The 25,778-nt window shown below is 38.1% G+C and overlaps 4 protein-coding genes and 1 long non-coding RNA gene across 7 annotated transcripts; 4 read left to right on the forward strand and 1 right to left on the reverse strand.

The window, feature by feature from the left end:
- Positions 1 to 3,117: 3,117 nt before the first annotated feature.
- On the forward strand, positions 3,118 to 3,866 carry LOC130139439 (uncharacterized). The gene is made up of 3 exons (XM_056316393.1): positions 3,118 to 3,198; positions 3,304 to 3,441; positions 3,540 to 3,866. The coding sequence occupies exons 1-3, from the start codon at positions 3,118 to 3,120 to the stop codon at positions 3,864 to 3,866; spliced, it is 546 nt and encodes a 181-aa protein (XP_056172368.1).
- Positions 3,867 to 4,370: 504 nt separating this feature from the next.
- Positions 4,371 to 5,976, forward strand: LOC130139543 (uncharacterized). The gene is made up of 4 exons (XR_008817664.1): positions 4,371 to 4,457; positions 4,768 to 4,933; positions 5,018 to 5,090; positions 5,337 to 5,976. It is a non-coding gene; the product is annotated as an uncharacterized LOC130139543 (long non-coding RNA).
- Positions 5,977 to 12,457: 6,481 nt separating this feature from the next.
- On the forward strand, positions 12,458 to 15,182 carry LOC115674114 (uncharacterized). The gene is made up of 3 exons (XM_030596446.2): positions 12,458 to 12,698; positions 14,674 to 14,752; positions 14,908 to 15,182. Exons 1-3 carry the CDS (start codon positions 12,547 to 12,549, stop codon positions 14,974 to 14,976), a joined length of 300 nt encoding a protein of 99 aa, XP_030452306.1. The 5' UTR covers positions 12,458 to 12,546; the 3' UTR covers positions 14,977 to 15,182.
- Positions 15,183 to 18,772: 3,590 nt separating this feature from the next.
- Positions 18,773 to 25,414, forward strand: LOC115674118 (thylakoid lumenal 15.0 kDa protein 2, chloroplastic). 2 transcript variants are annotated; one of them, XM_056316548.1, is made up of 8 exons: positions 18,773 to 19,102; positions 19,330 to 19,436; positions 19,828 to 19,918; positions 20,062 to 20,130; positions 20,209 to 20,318; positions 20,423 to 20,506; positions 21,283 to 21,338; positions 23,488 to 25,414. In XM_056316548.1, the coding sequence occupies exons 1-7, from the start codon at positions 18,886 to 18,888 to the stop codon at positions 21,298 to 21,300; spliced, it is 696 nt and encodes a 231-aa protein (XP_056172523.1). In that variant the 5' UTR covers positions 18,773 to 18,885; the 3' UTR covers positions 21,301 to 21,338; positions 23,488 to 25,414. The 2 variants fall into 2 exon arrangements, with proteins under 2 accessions (XP_056172523.1, XP_030452309.1); XM_030596449.2 differs by lacking the exons at positions 21,283 to 21,338; positions 23,488 to 25,414 and having other exon boundaries at positions 18,774 to 19,102; positions 20,423 to 20,660.
- On the reverse strand, positions 21,484 to 25,778 carry LOC115674116 (heavy metal-associated isoprenylated plant protein 6-like). Of its 2 annotated transcripts, XM_030596448.2 has the most exons (8): positions 25,589 to 25,776; positions 25,415 to 25,502; positions 25,050 to 25,179; positions 23,664 to 23,813; positions 23,009 to 23,164; positions 22,696 to 22,886; positions 22,431 to 22,515; positions 21,484 to 21,873 (listed from the first exon to the last, which is right to left on the reverse strand). In XM_030596448.2, exons 2-8 carry the CDS (start codon positions 25,493 to 25,495, stop codon positions 21,593 to 21,595), a joined length of 1,074 nt encoding a protein of 357 aa, XP_030452308.1. In that variant the 5' UTR covers positions 25,496 to 25,502; positions 25,589 to 25,776; the 3' UTR covers positions 21,484 to 21,592. The 2 variants fall into 2 exon arrangements, with proteins under 2 accessions (XP_030452308.1, XP_056172522.1); XM_056316547.1 differs by having other exon boundaries at positions 21,716 to 21,873; positions 22,439 to 22,515; positions 25,415 to 25,778.

Raw genomic sequence — 25,778 nt, forward strand, 5'->3', positions numbered from 1 at the left:
CCTATGGCCGTGAACTGCCGTCCTTGCTTCCATCGACGATAACGTTGCTGTACCCTCTAACTGATTCTCGGTGGTGTCTCTGCAGTGAAGCATTAGTGGGTTCCCAGTCACCACCAAGTCCAGAAAAGTCAAGTGTTGGTCCAATTCACATTTTTTCTTTCTGACATCCACCAAGATTCATGCAAAAAGCTATCGCATGCACAAGTGTGCTCTCTGGATGACACATCTGGCATCATCATCGCATGCACTTCTTCACGGGAGGAGGATGGCGACATTGGTGATCCGTGAAGCCATACCAACGTGGTGAAGTTCGCGCATCCCCGACGTGCTTGTCCGATACACCACCACCACGAGCTGGGCCGCTCCCCGTCGAACCGCCGCCGCTGTCACCGCCGGTCCGCCGTCGTTGGCCACAACGCGTTCTGCGATCCGCAAGCCTCAATCCAAAACCGGGTTCGAATTTAGAAGATATCCGCAAATTAGGTAAGATCATTATCCGAATATTTTCTGAAATATTTAATTTCCTAAGTTTTCGGTGTTTGAATATTTCGTGGATATTCTTTGGTGGATAGCTATATATCTTAGGATAATTTTGCGATATCCGCAATATTCGAAAACACCTAAAATTAGGAATCATTCCTAATTTGGCAACGTATCTGGACGACTATCCGACCTTATCCCTAAGGTACGATACGCGGCGATACGGAAAATCGTTATCTTGTCCATAATCACTTGGATACGATAATAGATTTAATTTGCTTTCCAAATTTAAACAATCAACTTTCTGTCGATATCTATAACCCTATAGATATGACCGTTAGTTTGATTTCTTTGCCTTATCTGAATTTGAAGAATCTTGCGGATTGCGTGGATTGTTTGAATGTGATTGGTATCTTTGTTTGATTGTTTTCCTTTTAAATAAAGAAAACCAAAAAACTTGTTAGTTAGATTTAAATTAGAAATTCTGCATGCTTAGGGAATCTTAAATATATCCAAAAGAATAAGATAATTATTTGATTTAAATTGGGATTTAGGGTGGCATATTTCCTAGTTTAAATTAGAAATTGTTTTAATCTTAGTGGATTATTTAGGATATTTAATAATTTCGAATTTTAATAAAAATCCCAAAAAAAAGAATCACCTTAGGATAGATCAAAACATTTTCTCTAGGATAGATTGCATGTTAATTTGAGTAATTTTTAATTCCGAATTTCATTTGAAAATACCAAAAATAAATCATTGGTCCGTCATTAGAATTAGGTCACGTCGTTGCATGACATATAGTTTGTATGTTAGGCTGCATTAATCGCATGTTAATTTTTGCACGTCATTACATATAGGTTAGTTTTCATTTAAATAAGTGAAAATCGTAAAAAATATTGAGTGAACTGCTTGTTAATTAGAAATCATATTAGGATTGTTGATGTGATTTTCTAGCTAACAATGCAAATGCTTACGTTGCCTCGAGGTAAGTAATTCTCCCAATCTTGCAATTTATTTAATGTTTTGATTATTGGATGTTACTTTGGTGGTTTGCGCACCCGCATGATCACCTCACATGCTAGTGACTAAGTTAAAATGAATCCAAACTGTCTGCCAAAACATTTTTTGAAAAGAAAAGGTACCGAAAGGGCGTTAGACTAGATCTAGCGTAACCAAGTCTCCGAGCTTAGAATCTCTGGTTCGTAGGAATAAAGCATATATCCCTATGTTTTATTTAGGTTTCTAATCGACCTACCACAAATAGATTAGTGGCGACTTCAAGCATAAAAACTTTTGCATGTTAAAAACTTAAACCCTAAGTTGCGAATTGGTAGGGCTTGGGAGGGCCCGAGTTAAGCTTAGACTTAATAATCCATTAGCCTGAGAAATTTTAGGTCGCGACACTTTTTATGTTTGATTCTTCTTTTCAATTGAAATTTTATGTATCTGTTTGCATTATTTACTACGACAATACAAAAGAATTTCCTTTTTATTGTTTTTTGACTGACTAAGGGTGATTCATCTGTCTTGTTCCAGCTCTTCTGATTTAATAAATGGAAGAATAGAAATCTAATCAATGATGCTACAGCTTATTGGTTTATCTAATGGAACTGACTTCTTAGAAGCGATACATTCTTGCCAGGGACTACACTCTTCTAAGAAGCTGCCTTCCTCTGCTTCCTTGCTTGTCTGATTCTGTGGTATTTGTCTACCAGCTTAGTCCCTTACAAAATTGATCCCCGGTCTATTTACATGTGTACTTTTCATGTAATTTATGTCTTGAAAGAGGCATAGTTCTTCCATTCTATATCTTTACCTGAGCATCAGTTATTCATATGTTAAATTCTTTGAATTTACATGATATTATTCCATGTCCTATGTTACAACAGATCTTAACAAGTGTCTTTCGTGGTATTCTACTTTTCCCTAGTCTATATCTGAGCCACACTTGTTCCAAGCAGAATTTGAATTTGAAAGTCCAAGTGCCTCGCCGCTCCATGCATTGCCTTTTGGATTTAATACATTGGAATTCCGATCTCTTTGCTGCACTGAGAATAGTTAAAATAGCTATCACACCACAAGAAGATTTTGGTTCTTATCACAGTTTAACTGCTCCATTCATTCAGTCATTGCTTATTTATGGTTTTGTAGAGTCAAAAATTGTTCCTTGAGGCACTTTCTTATCTTTGCTTATAATATGTTTCTGACATTCTTATGCACACGAGCTTAGATACTAGAGATTATACGGCAGCTCATAATAGGCTGTTTAAGTATCAAGTTTCTTCTCCTGTTAGCCCTCAAGATTTGTTGTGCTCTTGCTTTGATATGTGCCTTAGTTCATCTATACTGACTATTCCCGCATCTCTCAAGGTAATGACTATTTCTGGAGCTCTGGACCATTTGCAATAGCAGTTTTACTTACATTCACATACTAAGTCCCATCAACGCAATTGAGGAAGAACCCGTGGATTAAGACTCTTCCTGCTCTAACAAGGCTACTTTAGGGTGTGAAATTCTTTGCTCAGGTAGAATTTATGTTGTCTTTTGTAGATGTGCTCCTCTGTTTTATTATTGTTTGTTTGTTGAATCGTCATTACCAGCATTTGCCCCTGAAATTTCATCGATTTTACATAAATGGAATCCTCCAAAGACATGTACATGGCAAAGTGGACTGAGTCGTTGACCGAATTGTTTGTAAGTCTGATGGTGAATGAGGTAAAAAAGGGAAATCGCACATCATGTACCTACAACAGAGTAGGGTGTATTAACATTGAGGGAGAATTTAATAAACAAACAGGACTTCGTTTTAGTCTACCACAGTTCAAGAATAAGGCACAGAAACTGAAGAGACAATATGGTAGTTTCAAGAAGCTGCTTTCAACGACGGGATTTGGATGGGACGATGAGAGCAAGAGGGTCGTCGTGGACGATGAAACTGTTTGGGCAAATCACATCAAGGTGATATTACTTACTTAGGTCCTCTTATTGCTGAAACCTCAAATGTAAGATTTATAAAAGGTTGAGTACTGCCTGATATTATTTTGAAAATGGCGCAGGTTAATACTGAATGGGCCAAGTTCAGGAAGGACGCATTTCCTTTGTATTCACAGCTTTGTGTTGTGTTTGGGGATACATACGCTACTGGGGAGTTTGCAATAGGAAATGCGCAAAGTGTGGCGCCGTCGGAGGGTACAGGTGATAGTGGTGGTGGTGGTGGTGACAATGATGTTCATGTCGACCTAAGCGAATCAGAACAGTTTTTCGAAACTCAAGCTAATGTGGAACAATTTAACGTGCCGGCGAGCCCACCTCCAAAAAGCCACAAGTTGGATAGGACTCCAAATGCCAAGATAAGGGAAAAAGAGCAGTTCACATTCATTTGACGCAACCTGCAAAGCCATTCAAGAGATGATCAAAGCTAAGACGGTTCAAACATCAAGTGCCTCCGTTACCTCACAGTCCTCAACACCTGTGGACCCTTACTCTGTAGCAGCTGTGGCTGCTGTCCTAAATGCCATACATGACTTGGACAAGGTTCTTTACATCAAAGCTATGAACCGTGCTGTCAGTAATGCCTCTTGGAGAGAGGGCTTCCTGACATGTCTTCCCGAAATGAGAGTTGCCTTTATTGAGTCTATGGATGAGTAGTTGGGCTGTTGAGTAGTTGTTGGGTTATAGTATGCCGTTTTATGTTTGAGTTCATTTCGGCTTTTCACTTATGTATTTCAGACATTGACTTGTCTTTATTCCTATGCATTTGTGATGATGTTGAGACTTTGCTCTAATGTGATTGAATTCCATAATTATCTGTCCAGTGGTATTAAATTCCCCACATATCAGTTCAAATGTATTGGCTTCCCAACTGACATGTTGAGTTTGTCTTCTTCTTTCGCATGACGGCCTAGGTAATATGGAAGGGGATCAAAGTAGCTGGTCTAATGATCAAGTAGCATCAAGTGAAACAATTCTATCAGGTGAACAAGACTTTGATGAGGATGAGTTGAATATATTGTTGGTATGGTTGTCTACTGCTTGGTTGCATAGGTCCATGCACAGGACAGAACGTATTAGGGATAGCGTATTGACAGGACCCGAATGGGTTAATGAGCTTCTTCATGGACATTCGGATAGAGTATACGAAGCATTTAGAATAGAGAGACATGTTTTTCTTAACCTTTGTGGTTTGCTCAAGTCAAGAGGTTGGTTGGCAGACAGTCGATATGTTAGGGTAGATGAACAGGTTGCCATTTTTTTATTAATGATTTGTCACAAGAACTCCAACAGAGCTATATGTGAGAGATTCCAACGTTCAGGAGAGACTGTCAGCAAGTACTTTGGTGTGGTGTTGAAAGCTGTTTTGGAATTGGCGAAGGAGATTATCGTACCTCCTTCGTTTGATGTTGTCCCAGAAGAAATTCGGATTGAGCCAAAGTTTAATCGTTACTTCAATGTACGTTTTTTGTACATTTCCTTGCACCATTTGGTTAGTTTTGCTCATAAGGTTGTCTAATGTATGTATTTAATTAAATGACAGGGGTGCATAGGCGCTATGGATGGCACCCATATTCATGCTACCGTACCTGAATGTATGCAAACACGATTTAGAGGTAGAAAAGGCACAACTACTCAGAACGTGCTGTGTGTGTGTTCCTTTGATATGCGATTTACTTTTGTGTATGCTGGTTGGGAAGGATCAGCGAACGATTGCCGGGTGTTATCGGCTGCACTTGACACACATCACCTATAGTTTCCTCGACCACCCGCAGGTGCTACTTTGATATATAACGAGTATTTGTGTTTATGAGTTTGCTAGGATTGCATGTCATGATCAATCCATGAATACTTTGTTGCAGGCAAATACTACGCCGTCGATTCTGGTTATGCTTCAAGTCTAGGATTTTTAACACCATTTAAAGGCGAACGGTATCATATACCAGAATTTCGACGAAGTGGGGGACCAACAACAGCAAAGGAATTGTTCAACCACAGGCATTCGTCATTAAGGAATATCATTGAGAGATCCTTTGCGGCTTTGAAGAATCGTTTTTTGTTTTGTTTTGAGACATATGCCTCCATTTAAATTTGAAAAACAAACACAGATTGTAATTGCATGCTGTGCGATTCATAACTACATCATTGAGCAAGACAGGATGGATAAGCATTTGTCCATATATGGGGATCCAGATTATGTGTGTGAAGCTACTGAACAGGGTACAGATGATATAGTGACGATCGAAGAGGGAAACGAGATGAACATTATCAGGAAACGTATTGCCAATAAAATGGCTAGGGATAATCATATGCCGGAGATTCCATGAAATTCGGTTTTCCACTATTGTATTGTACTTCCATTATTATTATTCGAGGATTATTTGCTTTTTTTGCCTTTTGTAATATAATGTTGTATTGTAGGATTCGTATTATGTGTAATTGAGGATTTGGTACCAGGTCTTCTTGTAATGACATGTTATTTTGGAATTTCTGTTCTTTCTATTTGAGGATTTAAAAAAATGTACTATATTTTGTCTCGAATATCATGCATTGTAGGTTAAGATAAATAATATTTTGCAATTGAGCTCGGACTATCTTTGTTGCAGAAATAGAATTGGCGCGCTGTTATCGAATGCATTTTTGGCTTAGAATACCTGTGGCCACCCAGTTTGAGTGAAATTTCAATTTTTTTAGGTGTCAAAAATTTTTTTCAAAATATCAAAAAAATCAAAAATTTCAAAATTTCACAGAATGGCTTAGAATACATGTGGCCACCCAGTTTGAGTGAAATTTAAATTTTTTTAGGTGCCTACAAAAAATCAAAAATTTCAAAACTTCACAGAATGGCTTAGAATACCTGTGGGCACCTTCAAAAATTTAAATTTTTACTCAAAGTGGGTGGCCATAGGTATTCTAAGCCATTTTTGTGAAGTTTGAAATTTTTGAATTTTTTATTTTTTTGGGCGCCTAAAAACTAAAATTTCACTCAAAGTGGGCGGCCACAGGTATTTTAAGCCATTTTGTGAAGTTTTGAAATTTTTGATTTTTTGATTTTTTTGGGCACCTATTACAAATTAAATTTCACTTAAATTGGGTGGCCACAGCTATTCTAAGCCATTTTGTGAAGTTTTGAAATTTTTGAAATTTTTATTTTTTTTTGCACCCAAAAAAATTTAAATTTCACTCAAAGTGGGTGGCCACAACTATTCTAAGCCATTATGATCAGTTTTGAAATTTTTGATTTTTTTAATTTTTTTTGGGCACCTAAAAAAATTTAAATTTCACTCAAAGTGTGTGGCCACAGGTATTCTAGCCATTCTGATAAGTTTTGAAATTTTTTATTTTTTTATTTTTTTTGGGTAAATAAAAAAATTAAAATTTCACTCAAAGTGTGTGGCCACAAGTATTCTAGCCATTCTGTGAAGTTTTGAAGTTTTTTATTTTTTGATTTTTTGAATTTTTTTTTCAAAAATTGAGTTCGGACTATCTTTGTTACGGAAATAGAATGGACACGCCGTTATCAAGTGTATTTCTAATCCATAAGCAAAAATTTCCTTATGTTTTACCAAACAGATTTCTCTTTCAGAAATCAATTTCTGGAGCAGAATTAGTCATGTTTTACCAAACAGATTTCTCCTCCAGAAATCAATTTCTGGCAATAATTCCATAAATCAATTTCTGGCAAGAATTTGATTTCTGGAGCAGAATGGTTACCATTCGCACTCTTAGCAGTCCTTGCGTGTAAAAAATCGGACAAGGTTAAATCGGCCTACAAAATTGTTCGCAGTTGAGTCCTTAGGGAAAATTGGTGAAATTGACTAAGATGGAGGGCTTTTTTTGCAAAATTTTAAAACATGAAAATTGTAGAGGACACATAGGACTAATTGCTTGTAAAATTTCACGTGGTTTTGAATTCATTTGATATTTTTCCCGCTATTTTAAAATTTGGCCTAGGTCAATTTCTGGGCAGTCGAGTTAAAATTGAAATTTCGGGTCTTTCGGCTGAATTGGGGAAAATAGTCTTAATGAACATTAAACTATATTCCCTAAGCTTTCAGTTTTCACTGAGTTCATTCAATTTCAATATCGTTTGCTTGGTTAATCACATTAAACATAAATGATCAGAATCTATCCCCAATTGAACAATTGATTCATATGGCTCACTAGTTGATTGATTGCTTCCAAAGTCCAATTGACCTAATCGCATGCTTAATTAAGCTTTGCATGTGATTTTTAGATGTATGATTAGACTCGCGACGCATGTTGATCGACGGGTATATTAGTGAGGATGATTAGAATTAATTAGTGATTAATGGTTTAGCCTACCGCTATGTGAACACAAGTGGGGGTTAAATATCGCAAATTACAATCAATAAATCCCTAGTTGATTAGGAGGTGGCTGGGATAAATAGATATGCATGGTTGATTCAAATTCCAAAGCCAATCTCGAGGCAATTGAATGTTGATTTAGTGAACTTTGCTAATCATTTGATTTGATTGAATGCATGTCATACCATTGATTGAATAAATGGATTAATCAAGAGTCGACACCACGAGTGATGGCTAAAGGCGACACCCAAGGAAGAAGGTGGCCAAGAGCCTGCAACCGGCAATCGGAGATCCCGATGTCCATGGCGGTTCGATGCCTAGCTTAGCTTAATTCGGTCCTAATTAGGCTAGTTTAGACATTAATAGCATAATTAGCTTTAGCGGTGAAACATGTGTAATAATTAATAAAATTATAAATTTACGCATTTGTCTATGATTTAACATTTGTAAAATAATTAATTGATGATATTTGGAAAAGAAAAATAAGATCGACATCCCTTAAAAGTAGGATGTTTTCTTTTTATTATATAATAGTTCAAATAATACAAATTGCGGAGTGCAATATTACATAAATGTTGTCACCTGTTCTTTCCCAAAAATTAGATATGGTTTTGGGTGATTTTTTAGCAAGAGAAGATGGATAAGAATATCTCAAAATGGGGTATATGTTGCATGAAAGCGAGAGAGCTATTAGCATGTAATTACCAAATCAGTCTTAAACCCATTATACAAATGCCAATTCAGTCTTAAATTTTTCAATTTTTTTTAATATAGTCCTAAATCTTTGTATGAAATTCTAATGTAATCATATGGCCAAAAACTGTCGAAAATTGCTGCTTGTTGGCAGTCTTACGTGACACACTAATGTGGACAATTTGTGGATTGCTGCGTTAGTAATTTCCAGCAATAATTGTCAGAAGGACTACATTTGAATTTCGTACAAAGATTTAGAACTACATTGACAAAATGGGAAAGTGTAGAACTGCATTGGTATCCATACGATAGGTTTACGACTAAATTGGTAATTTTTCATCTAGAAGGCATTGTTCATGGATATCGAGTTTTCATCGAGAGTAATGCGATATTTGGTTATTAGAAAGATGATTTTACATATAGTATAATTGTGATAGATTGTAAATCTAGACACTATTCAACAAGGTTCTGCAAAATAAAGCCAGACACGACATCCCTTTTGGAAACCTTCCAAAAAAGGATAAGTATGGCTAGAAATTTGTCTCAACTTTGAAAAATTGGACCCACCCAATTTGGAAAATAGATGAGGTGGGTCGGATCAACCCGGTTTGACTTGACGAATCCAGCAATTTTTCTTGCTTAGATGACATGTAGACTAATGAAAGTGACACACTTTTAAGTAGGAATTAAGGGTGAGCGGTTTCGAGTTCCATATAGGTTCCTCCTGGAATCTGAAATCTATATATGAGAACAGATTCCTCATTTTTTGAAACTCGAAATCTATCCTATATACCTTGAAATCTGGAACCTACCCTATCGTAGGTTCCATGATCGGTTCCAGGGTCTACCTAATTTTACTGGTATTATTAATTGAATAATTATAATGAATCACCACTTTTAATGACTACCACTTACTGTTATAATTCACTGATCATAACTTATATCTAGACATACGAATATATGAAATATTAACAAGTCATAAATGAAAGCTCATACTAGTGGTTCCATATTATACACTCATCATCTAATGCAATGGAACACCGCATGATCACGCGAAGATATAAACCAAGAAATAACACAAAAAACTTGTTTAAGGTTTAAGGTTCCATGTTCTACCTACCTAGAATCTATAACCTACTCGTTGAAACAAATTCCCCAATTTTTGGAACCTAAAATCTACCATGCATACCTTGAAACTTAAAACCTACAGGTTATCAGGTTTCAGGTTCTACCTTGGAACCATGCTCACCCCTAGTAGGAGCGTTAATGATTCAGTTTAGTTTGGGTTTCCATGATACCCGAATTGAATCGAAATGGAAGTGTGCGTGACCCGACCCGACCTAATTCTCGAACCGCATATAGCCTAAGTCATCGGGTTAGTTGAGATCGGGTTTCGAGTTTTTTTTTTTTCACCTACTCCCCTTCTATCTTCATGCCCACTCTCTAGAATAAATGAGGAAAAAATGGATCTTTTACAATAACATCCTTCCTCTTCCTCTGCTTCTTCACAAACGACCATAAGCCTTCACAGTCTGATCTTTTGTTATCTTCCATGCTTTAGTTGAGCCGTAGTAATTGTCCCTTACCGGCGACCCCACGGCCCACCTTCGAGCTTAATTGCAACAACCGAGCCGCTTAGATCCATCTCGCGCCTCCATCTTTCTTTTTCTCCCATTTCGACCTCGGATCAGGGTTGATTTGATCTGTCAACATAATTGCGACTCAGTTTCGAGGCCGAGTCGAGCCATAGATCTCGGTCGAGCTCCACTGGAGGCGATACTCAAATGTCGGCATGTTGTCGTCGTCGGAGAAAGGGAGAGAGATTGGCGTAGTGAAGGCTTGGTTAGAATGGGGTTTTGTGGTCTGCCCGTTTTAAAGAGGGAGTAACTCTGGGAAGTGATGAACTCCGGGAAATGCGAGAAGATTGCCGTAATATTGCTTTTTGGGTTTGAGTAGTCCATTCTGTGAAGCAATCAACCGAAACGTGTTTCTGTTCAGTTCAGGTACCCGACCTGACCCGAACTGAAATACTACGATACCCGAGCCAAACTGAAAAGAACCGAAATTTTTGGGTCAGTTTGGGTATTTTTGACGCCCTTGTTTGTGGCCCTCCACGAGAGTTCTCGTGGGCCCAAAAGCATGCGATCTTTTTCACTCCCTACAAGCGAAACAGCGCCATTGGGACCCTCATTGATGCATCAAACCATCCTCGGCAAATGTCGTGACACACGTTTACACAAGGCAGTAACTGGTCGTTGGCCATTGTGTCAACCCCTCCCATGTTTGTGTGTAGGCGTGTGTACGCATATTTTTCTTGTTACTTGTTTCTTCTTGTTATTATAGCGCCGCATCAATTCCACGTGTCAAATATAGAATGTCAAGAGGAGAAAAACCGATAAAATTACTCTAAACTCTAGCTCAGTTATGAGGCTAAAAGGAATTTCTTGTACTTTACACAATTATCTATTCCTCTGATTTGAGAATTTGGAACAATGCACTATCGATCAATAAAGAGTCAAAGAAAATCATTCGATGCTGGTAGTAGCGAAGAAGAAGCTCAAGAGTTGCACCCCACGAAGAGACCTAAGCAATGAAACTAGACGAAAGCCATTGCCAACCTCGACTCAATCAAACAACTTGGCTAGGCAGGCGGGTCAACTTTTAATACTTAGTTTCTTAAATTGAAGCTGAATTGGAAGATTTTTTTAATATTGAAAAACCTAATAGTGAGGCATTTGGCTTGATGACATTCGAAGTTGAATTACCAACTAAATAGGCAAATTTAGAATGCCACGGCATGATGAAAGCATAGCTTTATTTTAGTAAATTTCAGGCTTGGCGTACGAGCCAAAAGGTCTCGTCTCCTAAACAACGTAACAATAGACTATCATAATAAAGATATTACTAAAGCATAAGTTTCCTTTTTTTTTTGTGCCCCTATAAATAACATGTAATAGTCTTTGGTAACATTGACCATCTAATTTGAAAATGGAATTGAATGAAATGGATAGAATAGAAATAGTACAGGCATATATGGGAAGCTATCCCTTACCCATTTTCCTCTATTTCCCTTTTTATAAGGACTAATATCACTAAAAATCTCAAACTAGTACATTTGTGATAAATTTATCCTTCATTAGTTTTTGTTAAATTTTACTGTCAAATTGCTGAGTTGGATGACACGTGACAATTGACGGTTATACCAATTTGGGGCTTTTATCCCTTCATTTGTCACATGTTTACCAATTTGTGATTTTTTGTGGTATTAATCCAATTTAATAGAGGGTAAATTTGTTGCAAGTGTATCTGTTTAGGGTTTTTTGTAGTAAAAAAATTAATTTTGATAAATTTGTCACATGTGTACCAGTTTGGGATTTTTTATTATCAAAATATTATTTTTGGATAAATTTATTATATGTGTACTAATTTGAAGTATTTCGTGATACTAACCCTTTTTATAATCCAACTTTGCACAACAATTAACTCATAGTCAATGTTAAAGATTTGGAGCTTGATTCTTTTCCATCTACTAAACTTTCCATAGGAGCTTAGAAGAATAAGGAAGGCTAACCTCTATTTTAGGGTTGCCATGTTAGCAACTTGATATCACGACTAACTAGGCTTATATAATCCCCTCGTTATCCATATTTTGAGGTACCGGCGACGTTGGATCAAATCAAAATAAATCTCATCCATCGGTCGTAAATTCTCTAATAATTTTTTTGCAGTATCGTGACATTATGTAGGAATTACAATAAAACATACATGGCTACAACGGGCTATACGATCAGAGACCCATCGAAGCCCCTTAGAAAAAAAAATTGATCGAAGGGCTTGATTGCAAAAATGTGAAAGTTAGAGTACTCCATCGAAAGAACAAAAGCGAGGGTTGATTGTTTTCAGTTGTTTTTCTTTTTTCTTTTATGCTTTTTCCGCCGAGGAGTCTTCGGGAAGAAGAAGAAGATAAGACGGTGCCTGTCCACCTTCTCCTTCTTCCTCGGCGGCTCAGTCACACAGCGAGAGAGAGAGAGAGAGAGAGAGAGAGAGAAGATGGAGAAGTACTTCGGGAACGCGTACCGGGGCGACCCGGGAGTGCCGCACGCGGACCCGGACAGGTTCGTGAACATATGGATCGGGTCCGCCGCCTTCTCCGCCCTCACCTGGAACAACCCTTACCTCTGGCAGCTCTCCAATCAGTTCAAGTACCCTCCTCCTCCTCCTCCTCCTCCTCCTTCGCTTCTCCGTAGAATTTCTCTCGTTGGTTGCCGGGATGGTGTCTGAAAGTGCTTGCCCTGCGACCCTTTTCTTCGGTGTCCCCGTCCTTCTTGAATTGAGCCCGCAACGAGCTGGAGAACCACTCTAGCTTGGGATTTCGGCTGTTGAATGGGCGCTTCTGGTGTGTGTTTTCGTCGTGAGGGACTCTAGAAATGACTGCGTCTCCAAGTGACCCTGCCATGAGGGTTGTTGTGTGTGTGTGTGTGTGTCGGAATTCAGCCCCCGGGGATGAAGATATTTGGTTTAAGGAGAACTGGGTATGTGCGGAACCGTCGAGATGGCGTCGGCAATTTGTGTGTTGGTCGGGATGTTGAGCCGTTCCTTAACTGCATAAATACTGGCTGGAATTTGATAGAGCAAATAGTCACTTGGATGTGTTTCTCAACAATAAAAAATACTTGGGATGAGAGTTAAAGAGTGGGAACTTAATGTAAGTGTTTCACGGAGAGGGGACTATATAGGTGGTTTATGTCGGTGTTGTGTATCTCCGTTTGAATTTGTCATCCGGGTGTGAAGATTGTGGTGAAGAGAGAACAGGCTTGTTGCAATTGATGAGATAACAAATGTTGGTTTGATATTTCTTCCGTTAGCGTCATTAGTAGTGGAGTGGCAGAGCCGAATGTAGAATTGCATCAAATTAGTAGTTACCGCAATCTTTGACGTGTCTTTCAACTCTAGCACTTTCTGAGTCTGCTTCCTTTGATGCTTGTATGATTGGATCGAATTACAGTTGAAGGCAATGTGCATTTGTGTAGGAAAGAACCGACTTGCTTGACATGTGGGAGATCATAGTTTCAGCATTTGTTAGATGTAGATGCTATTGGGTCATGGGTCATGACTCATGACATCTAGCCACTTCTGATCTTTATTTGCCACATTCTCGTTTTGGTTATTTTTTCTCCGCGCTCCAATAACTTTTTTTTCTTAAAGTACCATTTCTGCTTAAGGAATTTGAGCTTGTATGCATTGATAGAAAACATGATTTATCACAAGTTTTTATAATTATGACCATCATAGATGGTTCATTGTTGCAGCTTCACTTGATTGGACATACATTTTAAGTGCTGATTGTGCAGCGTAAGGTTCCTGAAGCAGTGTGCATTGAAAAATCCAATGGACAGTAGGTGTCATCTATAGTTTCATAGGCCATCTAATTATTATTCAAGAATACTTATATACTTTAGCAAACCTTTACAACGAGTCACAAGTTTTATTAAGTTAAACTGAGCACCATCAAGCATTCTAAACAGAGGTTGGGGTCTGTGTCCTAGCTTGGCATGCTGGAGTTGAATACCAGCAATGAGCCAAAATGGGGGATAACATTAAACAGTCATTAAGGTTGCGTCCTGGTTGATGTGCAGACTTCTGATTGACCCTTCCCAAGTCACTTGTCTTCTTTTAAGGCACCTCATAGGCTCATAGCCATTTCTTTTAATGATCTGGTTGAGTCATACACTATATTATAGTACCATTAAGCCATAATAGCTAGTTGTTGATTTTCTGTATACGTTCATGAATAATGATGGAGAGAATCCAGTTTTAACCTTTTAACACCTTCTTTGTACACAATAAGGTCTGGTTGGCATAGTCAAAGTGTTAAACCTTCTTATTTAAAGCTGATTCCAATCTGGTGCTGAGATGTCTACATGCGCTGATTCATGTCATACTTGATCCTGAAATGACTGAGCATGATTTATCTTACTGCAGAAGACCATGGTGTATGAGTTTGCGCATTTTAGTGCCTTTTTGTAGAGCGCAAGGTTATTCCATCTTATTTAGGTTATTGAAAGTCACCTTTGGGAAATGCTTGTCTCTCATCGGTGGATACCCCTTTTATTCTTATTTAATCTTCATTAGTAACTGGTAATTCACACCACATGTTTTTCTGATTTTATTGTGCAGTTGGCATGACAAAGCCATGATGTTCGAGCACTATCACTGGAAGAAAGCCAAGGCTAAGAATCAGCCATATAAATTCAAGGTACACCTTTTTGATTTCAAGCAGCGGATAAATCTAATTTTTCCTTTTGTCTATGAGCCCCTCTTCAATTCTGGGTGCTGATGGTTTTTCTTTTTCTCTCGATTAAAGCGCCTTTTGGATTTTGTAACTGGTGATGAATGTTTATGTTGTTGCAGTGGAATGAGTACATGGACAAGGACCACCGGGACTCATACTATTTCAACTGGCCTGTTTACTTCCCGTAGAATTTATCTTTGTATGTGGTTTTCTTGGGGTGCTGACCTTTCTCAAATAACTTGTGTTTGTACAAGAGTATGATTTTATTTCTCATGGTTCTCTTCCTTTTAGCTTGTCCATTCCTGGTATGATTGTATCAGCAAAAACAAAACGGTTGGCTTCATATGCTGCTGTGACTTGGATGGAATGTGCTTGAATTGGAAGCTTCAAGCAACTCTTGCAATGTCCGAATTGCATCCCATCTTAGAGTGCTTGCATCGTTAGCACTGTGAAGGAATGGTTGAATGATATGATCTGTAGTATTCCTTGACAAACGCTGAGATGAGTGCTAGTTTTGGTCCATTTCATTTTCCCATGATTCACTAAAAATGCGCATCTGCATCTAATTGCGCACTAGGGTGTAGTTTCAGCTTTTTCTTGCCAAATAGGGTGACATCACTTGAGCCTCCTGGATGATGGAGTCTGTCTGTAATCTCACGTATCTTTTCATTCTCTTCCCTTCGATAATTGCCCTACTTTATGCACGCGCATAGTTGCAATTAGAGTTTTTTCTTCCTCTTTATCAAAAGAACAATGTCTGACCCGTGATTTATCTAACTCCCCAAATACTCTTTATTTGGTGCATGAAAGAGCACGCGAAACGAGCGTGCTTCGGAGTCTGATGTGATTTAGGGATACTTGGTACAATTTCATCGGAGCAAATCGGCTAATATTGATGTACGTGGCCCATTGTTGCCCATGGTTGCTGTCACCGCCGGATTAGGGGTGTGCAATCGGACCGGGTTTACCCAAGAACCGGACCGGACCACTCGAAAAATATGTTCGGGAACTGGTTCTTGTTTGAATTGGGCTGGGAACAGGTTCTATTTTTTGGAAACCGGTTGGAACTGTTCTGGTTTTCGGTTCCAAGTGAAGATCCACTCGAACCGATTTTGAAACCCGTTTTTAGCTTGTGCTAAAAAAAAAATTGTAGATTATGCTATTACTATATTTTAGATTGTTGCTTTTGGTGGATAGTAATTTTTATTGTCCATATTAGGGATTGTTGCTTTTGGCAGATAGTGATTTTTATTATTCATATTTTACTTTGAATCGTTTCATTGCTACTCATATTATTTTGTTAAAAAAAATGAACAAAACAAAAACAGATTCTCGGGTAAACCCTGAAACTGAATCAGAAAAATAGGGTAGGTTGTAAAACAGGTTCCAGGACAAACATGATAGGTTTCAAGTTCCAAAAACTGGGAATCAGTTATAACAGGATTGGTTTCAGGTTCCAAGTCTGGAATCTACCTACCCTGAAATCGATTACCCCTAAGTCCGATGACTGTCGCCAGCCCCTCCTGGGAGGATGGCTAGACGAGGAGGGGATGTGGGATGGCGAGTGGTGGACTGAGGCAAGGAGAGAGTGACGAAGCGGTATGAGACGTGCTAAGGAGGCGAATAGAGAGTGTGTTAGGGTTTAGGTTTTTTGCTAGATTTTCATAGAGTATGAGAGCATTTTTATGGTACTACAAGCTCTCACGGTCGACCCCTTTACTTCAGTTCTACAAGCTTGGACTTATATCACTGATTCACCTTTCTCAAAAGTCCCAAACACTATTAAAAATCTGAAATTTTCATTTAAGAAAAGGGTTTAGCTTGATTCGTCCTGATCGTTCAAATGACAAAAATGAGAGGGAGGGCGTCTTTATATATACATGAGATTTTTCCTAGCTACTCTCCTTAAATATAAGATACTTTATAATATAAGCATACAATTTTTCACACCCTAAAACATTCCATAGCAATCAAAATAACCTAATCCTTTACGGCACCTCTACGGCTAGTAGAATCTTGAGAACCCCCGGACCGTAACACAATTATCCCGATGTGGAGGAACCTAATCCTTTAAATCATGTTTTTATTTTTATTTTTAAGTAGTAGCGATTATTACATCACATGTCCAAAACAGATTTATTGTGTATTACAGTTTCTGATCGGACTAAGGTTTTTAATATGTTGTTATTGCAGTTTTATTACAATTGCTTACATCGTAATTCCTATTACAGTGGAAAGACTGTATTACAACATTGCACGACCCCCTTCATGTAATAATGCCTGCCAAGGGGCCCAGTGTTTAGGCCCGGCTCGGTAAAGCAGAAAAGATCAGGACCGAACTAAACCAGTCCATAATAACAGAACGTATTAGTTTTTATTTATTAATTAATTTTCGGATGTTACTGACATATCGCTACTTTAAAATCTACAGATTGCACTAGAATAAACGGATTTTGTGCACCTTTAATTTCAACAGGGCATAAGTTTTGATTTGGGCGGAGTTACGGAGATCATTAGTACAATCCCAGAAAACTCATTCAGAGCTTGTAGCTTTCGATCAGAAGGCGTTCGAGGCTATTTTAAGTGAAAATCGTATTTATATGTTTTGGTCACTTTACATAATTCGACTCTTATCACCACATCTTTTCTCATTTTTTTTTAATTTTAAATCGTTTATTTAATTGTATATGACTTTGTTAGAGTGTTTCTAGAATAAATAACTTAGTTTTTATAATTTGTAATATATATATTATATATATTATATTTTAACAATTCCTAGCCGATCTAAGCCATTTTAGGCATGAGGATCTTCGACCCGAAGGCCCAGATCCATAAATCCTTCCCTTTCTTGCTCGAACAATTTTTCAAATTGGTCAAGGCTCTCTATTTTACCACCACTTCTTTGTGGTGTTAGTCATTGAACCATTGAATTTACTTCATTAATAGGCTCACAAATCGACTTTGATCGCTATAAAATACGAATATTATTAAAGTAATTAATGTTCACAAAGATTTCGATAATGTCATCAAAATCTAGTAATGGAGAATTACACTCACAATTGGCTATTGAAATAATATTCGCCATTAGATATATTGGGTCTTGACAATATTCCTTTCTCATAACGCATATTATTCGTGGCATCAAATAACATAATTTGGTATTATGCTACCTAAATGAAATAGCATAATAATAGTTACGACACCGCTCTATCGTTGCATAATGGTGATTAGGGTTTGTTTATAGCTTTATTTCAGGGATAATTACCAAATCAGCCCTAATTTTATTGTATCAATTCAGTTATTAACTTTTTAATTTTATCAGTTTAGTCATATATTAGAATTTCGCATAAAAATTTAGGACTAAATTAACATAGATTTAAGGCTGAAATGGTAATTTTGCCCTTTTTTCTGTTTGCTACAAAGGAAAGTGGCACAAACAATCCCTGAACTTTGGCTGAATATGCTATGTGATCCTGAACTTTTAATTTGTTCAATGTAGTCCCTGAACTTTAACCCAATGTGCAATGTGATCCCTGAACTTTTAGTTTGTTCAATGTAATTCTTAGACTTTAACCTAATGTGCAATGTAATTCTCGAAATTTTAGTTTGTTCAATGTAATCCTTAAACTTTAACCCATTGTGCTATGTGGTCCCTAAACTTTTAATCTGTTCAACATCTTCCCTAACTTTTGGTATATATTTAATTTAGTCCCTAAACTATATGAAAAATTAAAATGTACAATATAGTCTTTTCATTAATTCAAGTTCAGGGATTATATTAAATATATACCAAATGTCTATGGATTACATTGAACAAAATAAAAGTTCAGGGACCACATTGAACATTAAGTTAAAGTTCATGGACTAAATTGAACAAATTGAAAATTTAAGAATCATATTATATATTGAGCCAAAATTCAAGGACCGATCGTGTAATTGTCCCTTGCCATGACTAATAAGTGGCTAACTGTAAAAACGAAAACTTCCGGGCGCGACGTAGCAAAAGAAGACAAACCCCAGACAGAAGGCGAGACCTGTACAGAGGAGAGACCTCTCTCTGTCCTATCCAGAAAATCTTCGCCCGAAAGCGTAGTCCCATGGCGTTTCTCCGCCTTCACTCCCCATCCCTCCCATCTCTGCACACACCAACCATTACTTCGTCGTCGTCGTCGCCGTCGTCGCGATCTCACGTCTCAATACCAACATCATCTGCGCGCATTCCGTCCAGCTTAAGCGCTGCGATCTCTGTTCTCCGCTCGAAGTCTCTGAATTTCCTGCTCTCGGGCACTCTCGCTCTCGGGCTATCTCTCACGGGTCAGTAGGCGCGGAACGCGCGCTCGAAAGTTGGGCCGGTCTTTCTATTCGACTGCATTGCGTGCTAGTGGCTCTGTTTTCTTTTTCTTTTTTGCCTACTACTCTATCTGTTTGATGAAAGTTCCCTTATTTGGTCGACGCAGCAGAAACTGGTGTTTTTTGTTTTTTTGGGTTTACTCTGGATAGTCAGGAAGATTCTGAGAATGTGAGTGGACGCACGTATGCAGGGGCGGTTGGGTTTGCGGAGGCGAAGGTTGGGGTCAACAAGCCGGAATTGCTTCCCAAAGAGTACACGCCCGTCATCGATGTCGCTGGATTCCTCTCTGATGGTCAGGTGTGTGCGCGTGCGTGCGTGCGTGTTTGTGTATGTTAACGCATCAGTCTGTTATCAGTAGGTGTGTTTTGTATTATTTTTGGATTGATATGGTATAGATGAATCCTCTCATCAGAGGGAGTTAATTTGATTTTGATTGGTAGTGTCATGTCTTCATGCTGTGTGATATCGGTGGTGGTGCTATTTACGCTCATATTTTGGAAAAGATGGACTAACTGAAAACAATTTTGGTGTTTGGTTCCATCAAAAGGTTTCATTGACTAATTTGACAAAATGAGATCTCAGTACTTTAGAGTCTGAAAAGTCTGAAACTGCAATTTGAGGGACTCAAGATTCGCACAGAAAACCTACAAAATGTTGCTTAAGGCACGGGTCATTCGGTTGTGCGCAGGAGAAAAGATTGGCACAAGAGATTGCTGATATTGAAAAGGATACTGGATTTAAGCTGAGAGTTCTAGCCCAGAATTACCCCGATACACCAGGTTCCCTACACTTCTGAGAGATCAAATAGTTTTTTTTCCTGTTCTGTGACTTCCGGGCATTCTTGTGTTTCGGTTTCTTCGTCAAATCATCTTGTTAGATATTTTTGAAATCATTTGAGGTTGAACTTTACTACTTATTACAGGGTTGGCAATCAAAGATTTCTGGAGCGTGGATGATCGAACGATTGTCTTTGTAGCTGACCCAACTTTTGGTAATCTAGTGGAATGGTATTGTTTCTTTGGAATAGTTGTGATAATTGAGTATCAAGTTGATTGAGTTTTTGGAACAGGTAACATCATAAATTTCAATGTTGGAGCTTCCGTTGATTTAGACATTCCGCGTAGCTTTTGGAGTCGTTTGGCCGGAAAATATGGAAATATCTTTTATTGGAAAGAGAAGGTGAATATTTTGCACCTTTTGGACTTGTCTCACCTCCTTATATGTGAGCTTTTTCCACATGCCCCATTAGAGATGAATTTAAAGAACTTTTGCGACTAAAACAGGGAGAAGACGCATCTATTGAAGCTGCTGTGATGGCAATATCTAATTGCTTGAAGGAACCTGTGGGTCCAAATAACTGTTCTGAGGTAAAATAATGTACATGATCAACAGATCCGGCAAACCAGATTTTCCTTGTCAGGTGGTGGCAAATTTTTGTTCTTCTATGTATTTTATCTGCAGAATCATGTACTTAAGATGCATTTTCAGTCTGACAGTGAGATGGAAGTGGGAACTTTAGAAGCGTTTGGCTTGGGGACAGGAAACTGGCTATGTGAGGTGTCACATGAGGATGAATTTGGGATAGATACAGATCTTTCACATACATGTAAAATTGAAAACTGTTAGGAGGAAATTCTATGATAATTTATGTGAGAGAGCTAAGGTAATACGATAAAGTATGACAATTTTGAATATTGACTGCCAAACCAGAGAGCTGAATAAATAAAACAGTAGGCCACCACATTTTTCATTTGTATTTGTGGCCAGCAGCAACCTATTATGATATCAAATTGACTTCCACCTATATGGCAGAGTTCAGCCCCACTTGATAGGAGCAAATGACAGCTGACAACCAGTTTAGTCACTCTGATCTGGTCAAATGTGTTAGCAGGGCTCAAGTGTCCTAACTTGTAGTGACACTTGAAGTGAAAAGTTTCATCTGACTCTTTTCATTTCCTCCTTTCTAGCGGAATTCTATTTGTCAACATAATGACTTAGGAAACACTTCTTTGACTTAGAGACGTATATACACTGCATCTTTGGTTATCAATAGCATTCTCAAGCACAATTTCTCTTAATCCATGTTCTCATGTACGACTGATCTAGAGCCTGCATTCGGGTTCTTGTCACTAAAAAATGTCAGGGGCATATGATGGATTGAACCGCTCATATGAAGCATCCAGATTTCATGTAACCTTGGTAAGCTTCCCTACCGTAATTACCATTGCTCTTTTTTCTTGCCATAATCTCCAGCAAATGGAAAGATTTGACCAAGTTAGACCTTTTGTCACCGCTTTGTGGAAAATCATTAAGTATGAATATGTTCCGCCACACAGAGAAAATATTTTGCTGCTAATGCCAATTTCTATTATAACAGCAAATAAAAGTATGTGTAAACCCCAAGACATATTTACTGTGCTTTTTGGAGTTGTAGGAATTCCCTTTCCTTTTAATCAAGAAGGAATAGTAGGGTAGTAACAGTTATGATAGAAAATCAAAAAGTTAAAGTGGCTTGATAAGACCCCATACCTAGAGCTAACATCATATAACGCACCACCAAGACCCTCCTCATCAACCTTGTCTTTAATCTCTTTATCAACTCCTTTTCTTGTGGAAACCACTTTGACATTCCTCTTGATATTGTCTTTGAGGTAAGACTCGAATTCTTTCATTTCCACTACCCCTGTCACTGATACTTGATCCTTGCTTGCATCTATAGCCACCGATTCAACTCCTGCCATTCACAATAGATACTCTTCATATACTGAATGCTAGTAATGTCTGCAGAAATTGGTTAGCGGCATGAGATTGGAAAGGCCACAGGCTACTGAGTACTAGCTCTAAAAAATAAGTAGAGTCCATGCACTAAGTTCATTGTAGAATTCCTTTTATTTTTTTGTTTGTAGACAATTTTATGTATTTATATGCTTGTAAAGTACCTCAATTCTGACATTTGCATTAATATTCTGATCAATATGAATGATGGATCACACTATATTGACCCACTTGATAAGAAGTCATGCGTGTTGATAAATAATTGAGTAAAAAACAAAAAAGTTCTTCACCTAGTTGGGAGAAGTAGAAGTCTAAAAGAATCATATGATGACAATCTATTGGTTTTTCAACATAAAGGAATCCTTTATATAAATTTTGTACATATTGTGACCAAATTATTTAATATTGTTTCTACCTAGATTTCTTGGCAGTAACTCGGGACAATCACGTGCATTTAGTTGGAATAGTTAAATAAGCCCCAAATGTTGAGCAATGATTGAAGATTGTCCATCTTACCTTTATACCTTGAAATGCACTTTTGTATTTTCTGAATGCAGCCATCACAATGTAGTCTGGTCCTGAGAACCAGGTTGCTTGCTCTCTGGAGGCACCCACCCATGCACAGTTAAATTTCTCTTTCACCAAAAAGTAATAATGATAATAGCAATAATTTAATCATGTGAACGTTTATAGAATCTCTGAAAATAAGTAGAAGAGTAACAATGATTAAACAAGTCCTCTTAAGGCTATGCTTGATTTCATCTGCTTATAAGAATATTACCTCTGTCTCATTCTTCTTCTGGTCGAATGGGCTCTCTTTTGCATATGATTTCTTGTTGCCGCCACCCTGAGGAGAGGATACCGCATACTTATTAGTCCTTTCCTCCTCATTTCTTTCTTTTAAGTTCCCTTTGTCTCTTGTGAAGACTGGTCGTTTCCTTGGAATACTGTCAATATAGATGTCCTTCGTGCCTGGTGGAAGCCCAAACAAATTTAGTCGGTTTTGGTTTTACATTGAAAGATTGAGGCTTCTAAACAGATATTCATTATGCAATTGAGCAACTTTTGGTGAATCCTTTCCTGTTAATTCCTACCATGGTTGCTGTTTAGCCAGGCAGGAGTGACCAGCTGGTCACATTTCTCGTTCATGTGCTTTTGCTGCTCCTGGAACCTCTTCTTTATCTTCACTCGGTCCCGTTTAACTCCTGCTGATTTCCTTGGAACATTGTCAACCTTAATGTCTTTAGAACCTGATGAACAGGGCCAAAAAATAGGAGGAAAGCTGGTGTGAGATTCTGAGAGTCCATGTTTTCATGTGCATTGTCAAATGGGCCATGCCATGTAAAGATGGGTATTGTCTGTTGGGCATTATACTTTTCACTTAGCTAAACAAACAGCTTTTTTTAAATAACTGAAGCGCAAGTTTTTAGTTGTAGCCTTGATTTAGTTGGTAATATGGATTTTTCCAATTCTTATAATTGTGATTTTCATAAAAAAAAAGGAACATAAAGATACATACGTGTCATACTTTATAATATAAATTTTGGCTTATTATTTGTATTTTCACTTACAGTCCAAAAACAGTTAAAGTCAAGCTTTTGAGGGACAGTTTGGAGAAGCAACTTCTCTGCTTTGGCCTTTATGGGTTGCAGACTTGAAGTTTCATATAATATTAACCAGGAGCTCCGATTCAGTACACCAAAAGAAAGAAAGAGCAGACAAACTTAGGCATTTCATCGTGATTCCTACCATGGATTCTTTTAGGCTGGGCACGGGAGAGTAGCTGATCATACTTCTTATGCTTTTGTTCCTGGGTCCTCTCTTCTGCATTTGCTTTGTTCACAGTCTCAACAACAGCTGATTTCTCGGAGAGAGTGTCAATATTCAAGTCCTTGGTACCTGATGGATCAAATGCAAGAGCAAGTAGAAGATAAGCTCTTAAGACATAAGATTTGAGAGTCGGGTTTGGACGAATTATGTTGCAAATTGGACACTGCATAATGTTTAGGACATAAAGGAACCATTACGTTGAGACTAGGTACTCATAGAAAAAAGGAGAAAAATGTGTGAGAATACATGTGAAGTACTAGGGAATTTCTCTAAGTTTTAGGATCATGATTGGTTAATCCACCAGGTGTGTTGTTGGAGCAATGTTGGATTTGCGTTAACTGCTTGTATCACGTGAAAGATACTAGTGACATACCCGTGCAACGTGGACTTGGGTTAACACACTATACATTTATCAATTAGTTAATAAATTTTCTTGTGGAAAGCTCTATTAGTATGGAATTTTAGTGGGAGAGACAACTCGAGGTTAGAATTTGAGGCCAAATTTATCGTAACTTAATCTACATGATGACGACCATATTAAATATAAGACATCATTTTTAACCCATCATCTGCTTTTTTTTTTTTTCATTTTCAAATCTCTCTCTCTCTCTCTCTCTCTCTCTCTCTCTCACTAATATACATCAGCATCTTCTAGCAGTTAAGACTTTTAGCTTGTAAACTGAACTCTTAAAAAGTGAGTCTATAATAAAATTGTGAGTTGAGACCAAAACATCTCAGAATAGCTCCAAGGCAGAGTGGATGTTTGCGATGGTGTGCGTGAGTGTTTCTCTGCAATTGCTTTAGCTTTTTTAGGGTGCTTTTGGCTCTCTTAAGATATTACAGCTGTAGGAAGCAAAAGCATTTGGAGTTCTGGGAGCAATTCAAAAGCCACACTGATGCGCTCTACGAAGCACCTACATGCTTTTGGAGCTTTTGGTGTGCGGTTGGTTTTAGACTGCAAAGTTATAGGCACCCACAATTTGTCACAACCCGAGGCTAGAAGGAACTGCAACAGTCCCAAGTAAGCTCTTAAATAGCTGGTTACTTTCGTTTAGAAGAGAACTTACCTTTTATTTTCTCCTTTTTACACTTGCTAGAAAAGAGAAGCCGATAATGTTAATGTGATATATATAAATCGCAAGATAAGATATTGTTGCTGAATATGTGCACGGCTATCAGAGAATCTAATGCAATCAGAATGTGAGCCTTTTTTTTTTATCAGAAATATGAGCCCCGTTGAGATCAAGGAAACTTGCTGATTCAGCAAATTAACAGCAAACATTTTGTGGCAAACAATCCTTTTACCTTGTGTTCGGGTAGCAACCTTCTCTACTTTGCTAAGTCCTCCACCTCTACCCCTTGATAATCTGCCGAGTATCTTGCTGTTCTTCTTGGCACTGGAGCTAGTGGCTTTTCCAGGTTTGCCAGTTGGTTCCTGCCAAAACAAGGAAGAAAAGTATATCCATGCATTACAAGAGTATTATTCTGTTGGAGTTAATGAAGAGATCTCTCTTCATATGTACACGTTGACCTTATTAGATGGAATTTCCTTTCTTACTATGTCTTGTGGTTTTCATTGAGTTTGGTGTGAGATCAGTTGGAATTTAGCTTAGTTGCCTAGTTTTATTGAATTCCCAACGAATATGAGAGCAAAAGCAGAACTACTTTACCTCATCAGCTTGTTCGCTACCAGTGCAGACACGAGCACCTTTATCCACATCAAAATAGAACCCTTTGCAACGTATGACCATGTGTGCACTACAAAACCCGACGACGTTGATAATATCACCGACAATGAATGTAAGCAGAAGAAGAGTTTGACATGTGAAGATTCTGTCATTCACCAGATTAGCCTCCAAAGAATGTTGGAGGAGACGGCGGAGATCAGCTTATGTTCATACAAGACGTGTTGAGTCGATTGGAATTTTATCAATGTCCTATGATGGGCGAAGAGCACGACAGAGGGAAGTTTCTGGGTATGAATCAAGAAAGAACCTGTTCGACAAACAGATTGTCTTTTTGGTCACGAACTAA

This window comes from Syzygium oleosum, unplaced genomic scaffold, assembly GCF_021117445.2.
Source record: "Syzygium oleosum isolate NSW1041296 unplaced genomic scaffold, Sole_v2.1 Sole_v2.12, whole genome shotgun sequence".
Taxonomy (NCBI): Eukaryota; Viridiplantae; Streptophyta; class Magnoliopsida; order Myrtales; family Myrtaceae; genus Syzygium; species Syzygium oleosum.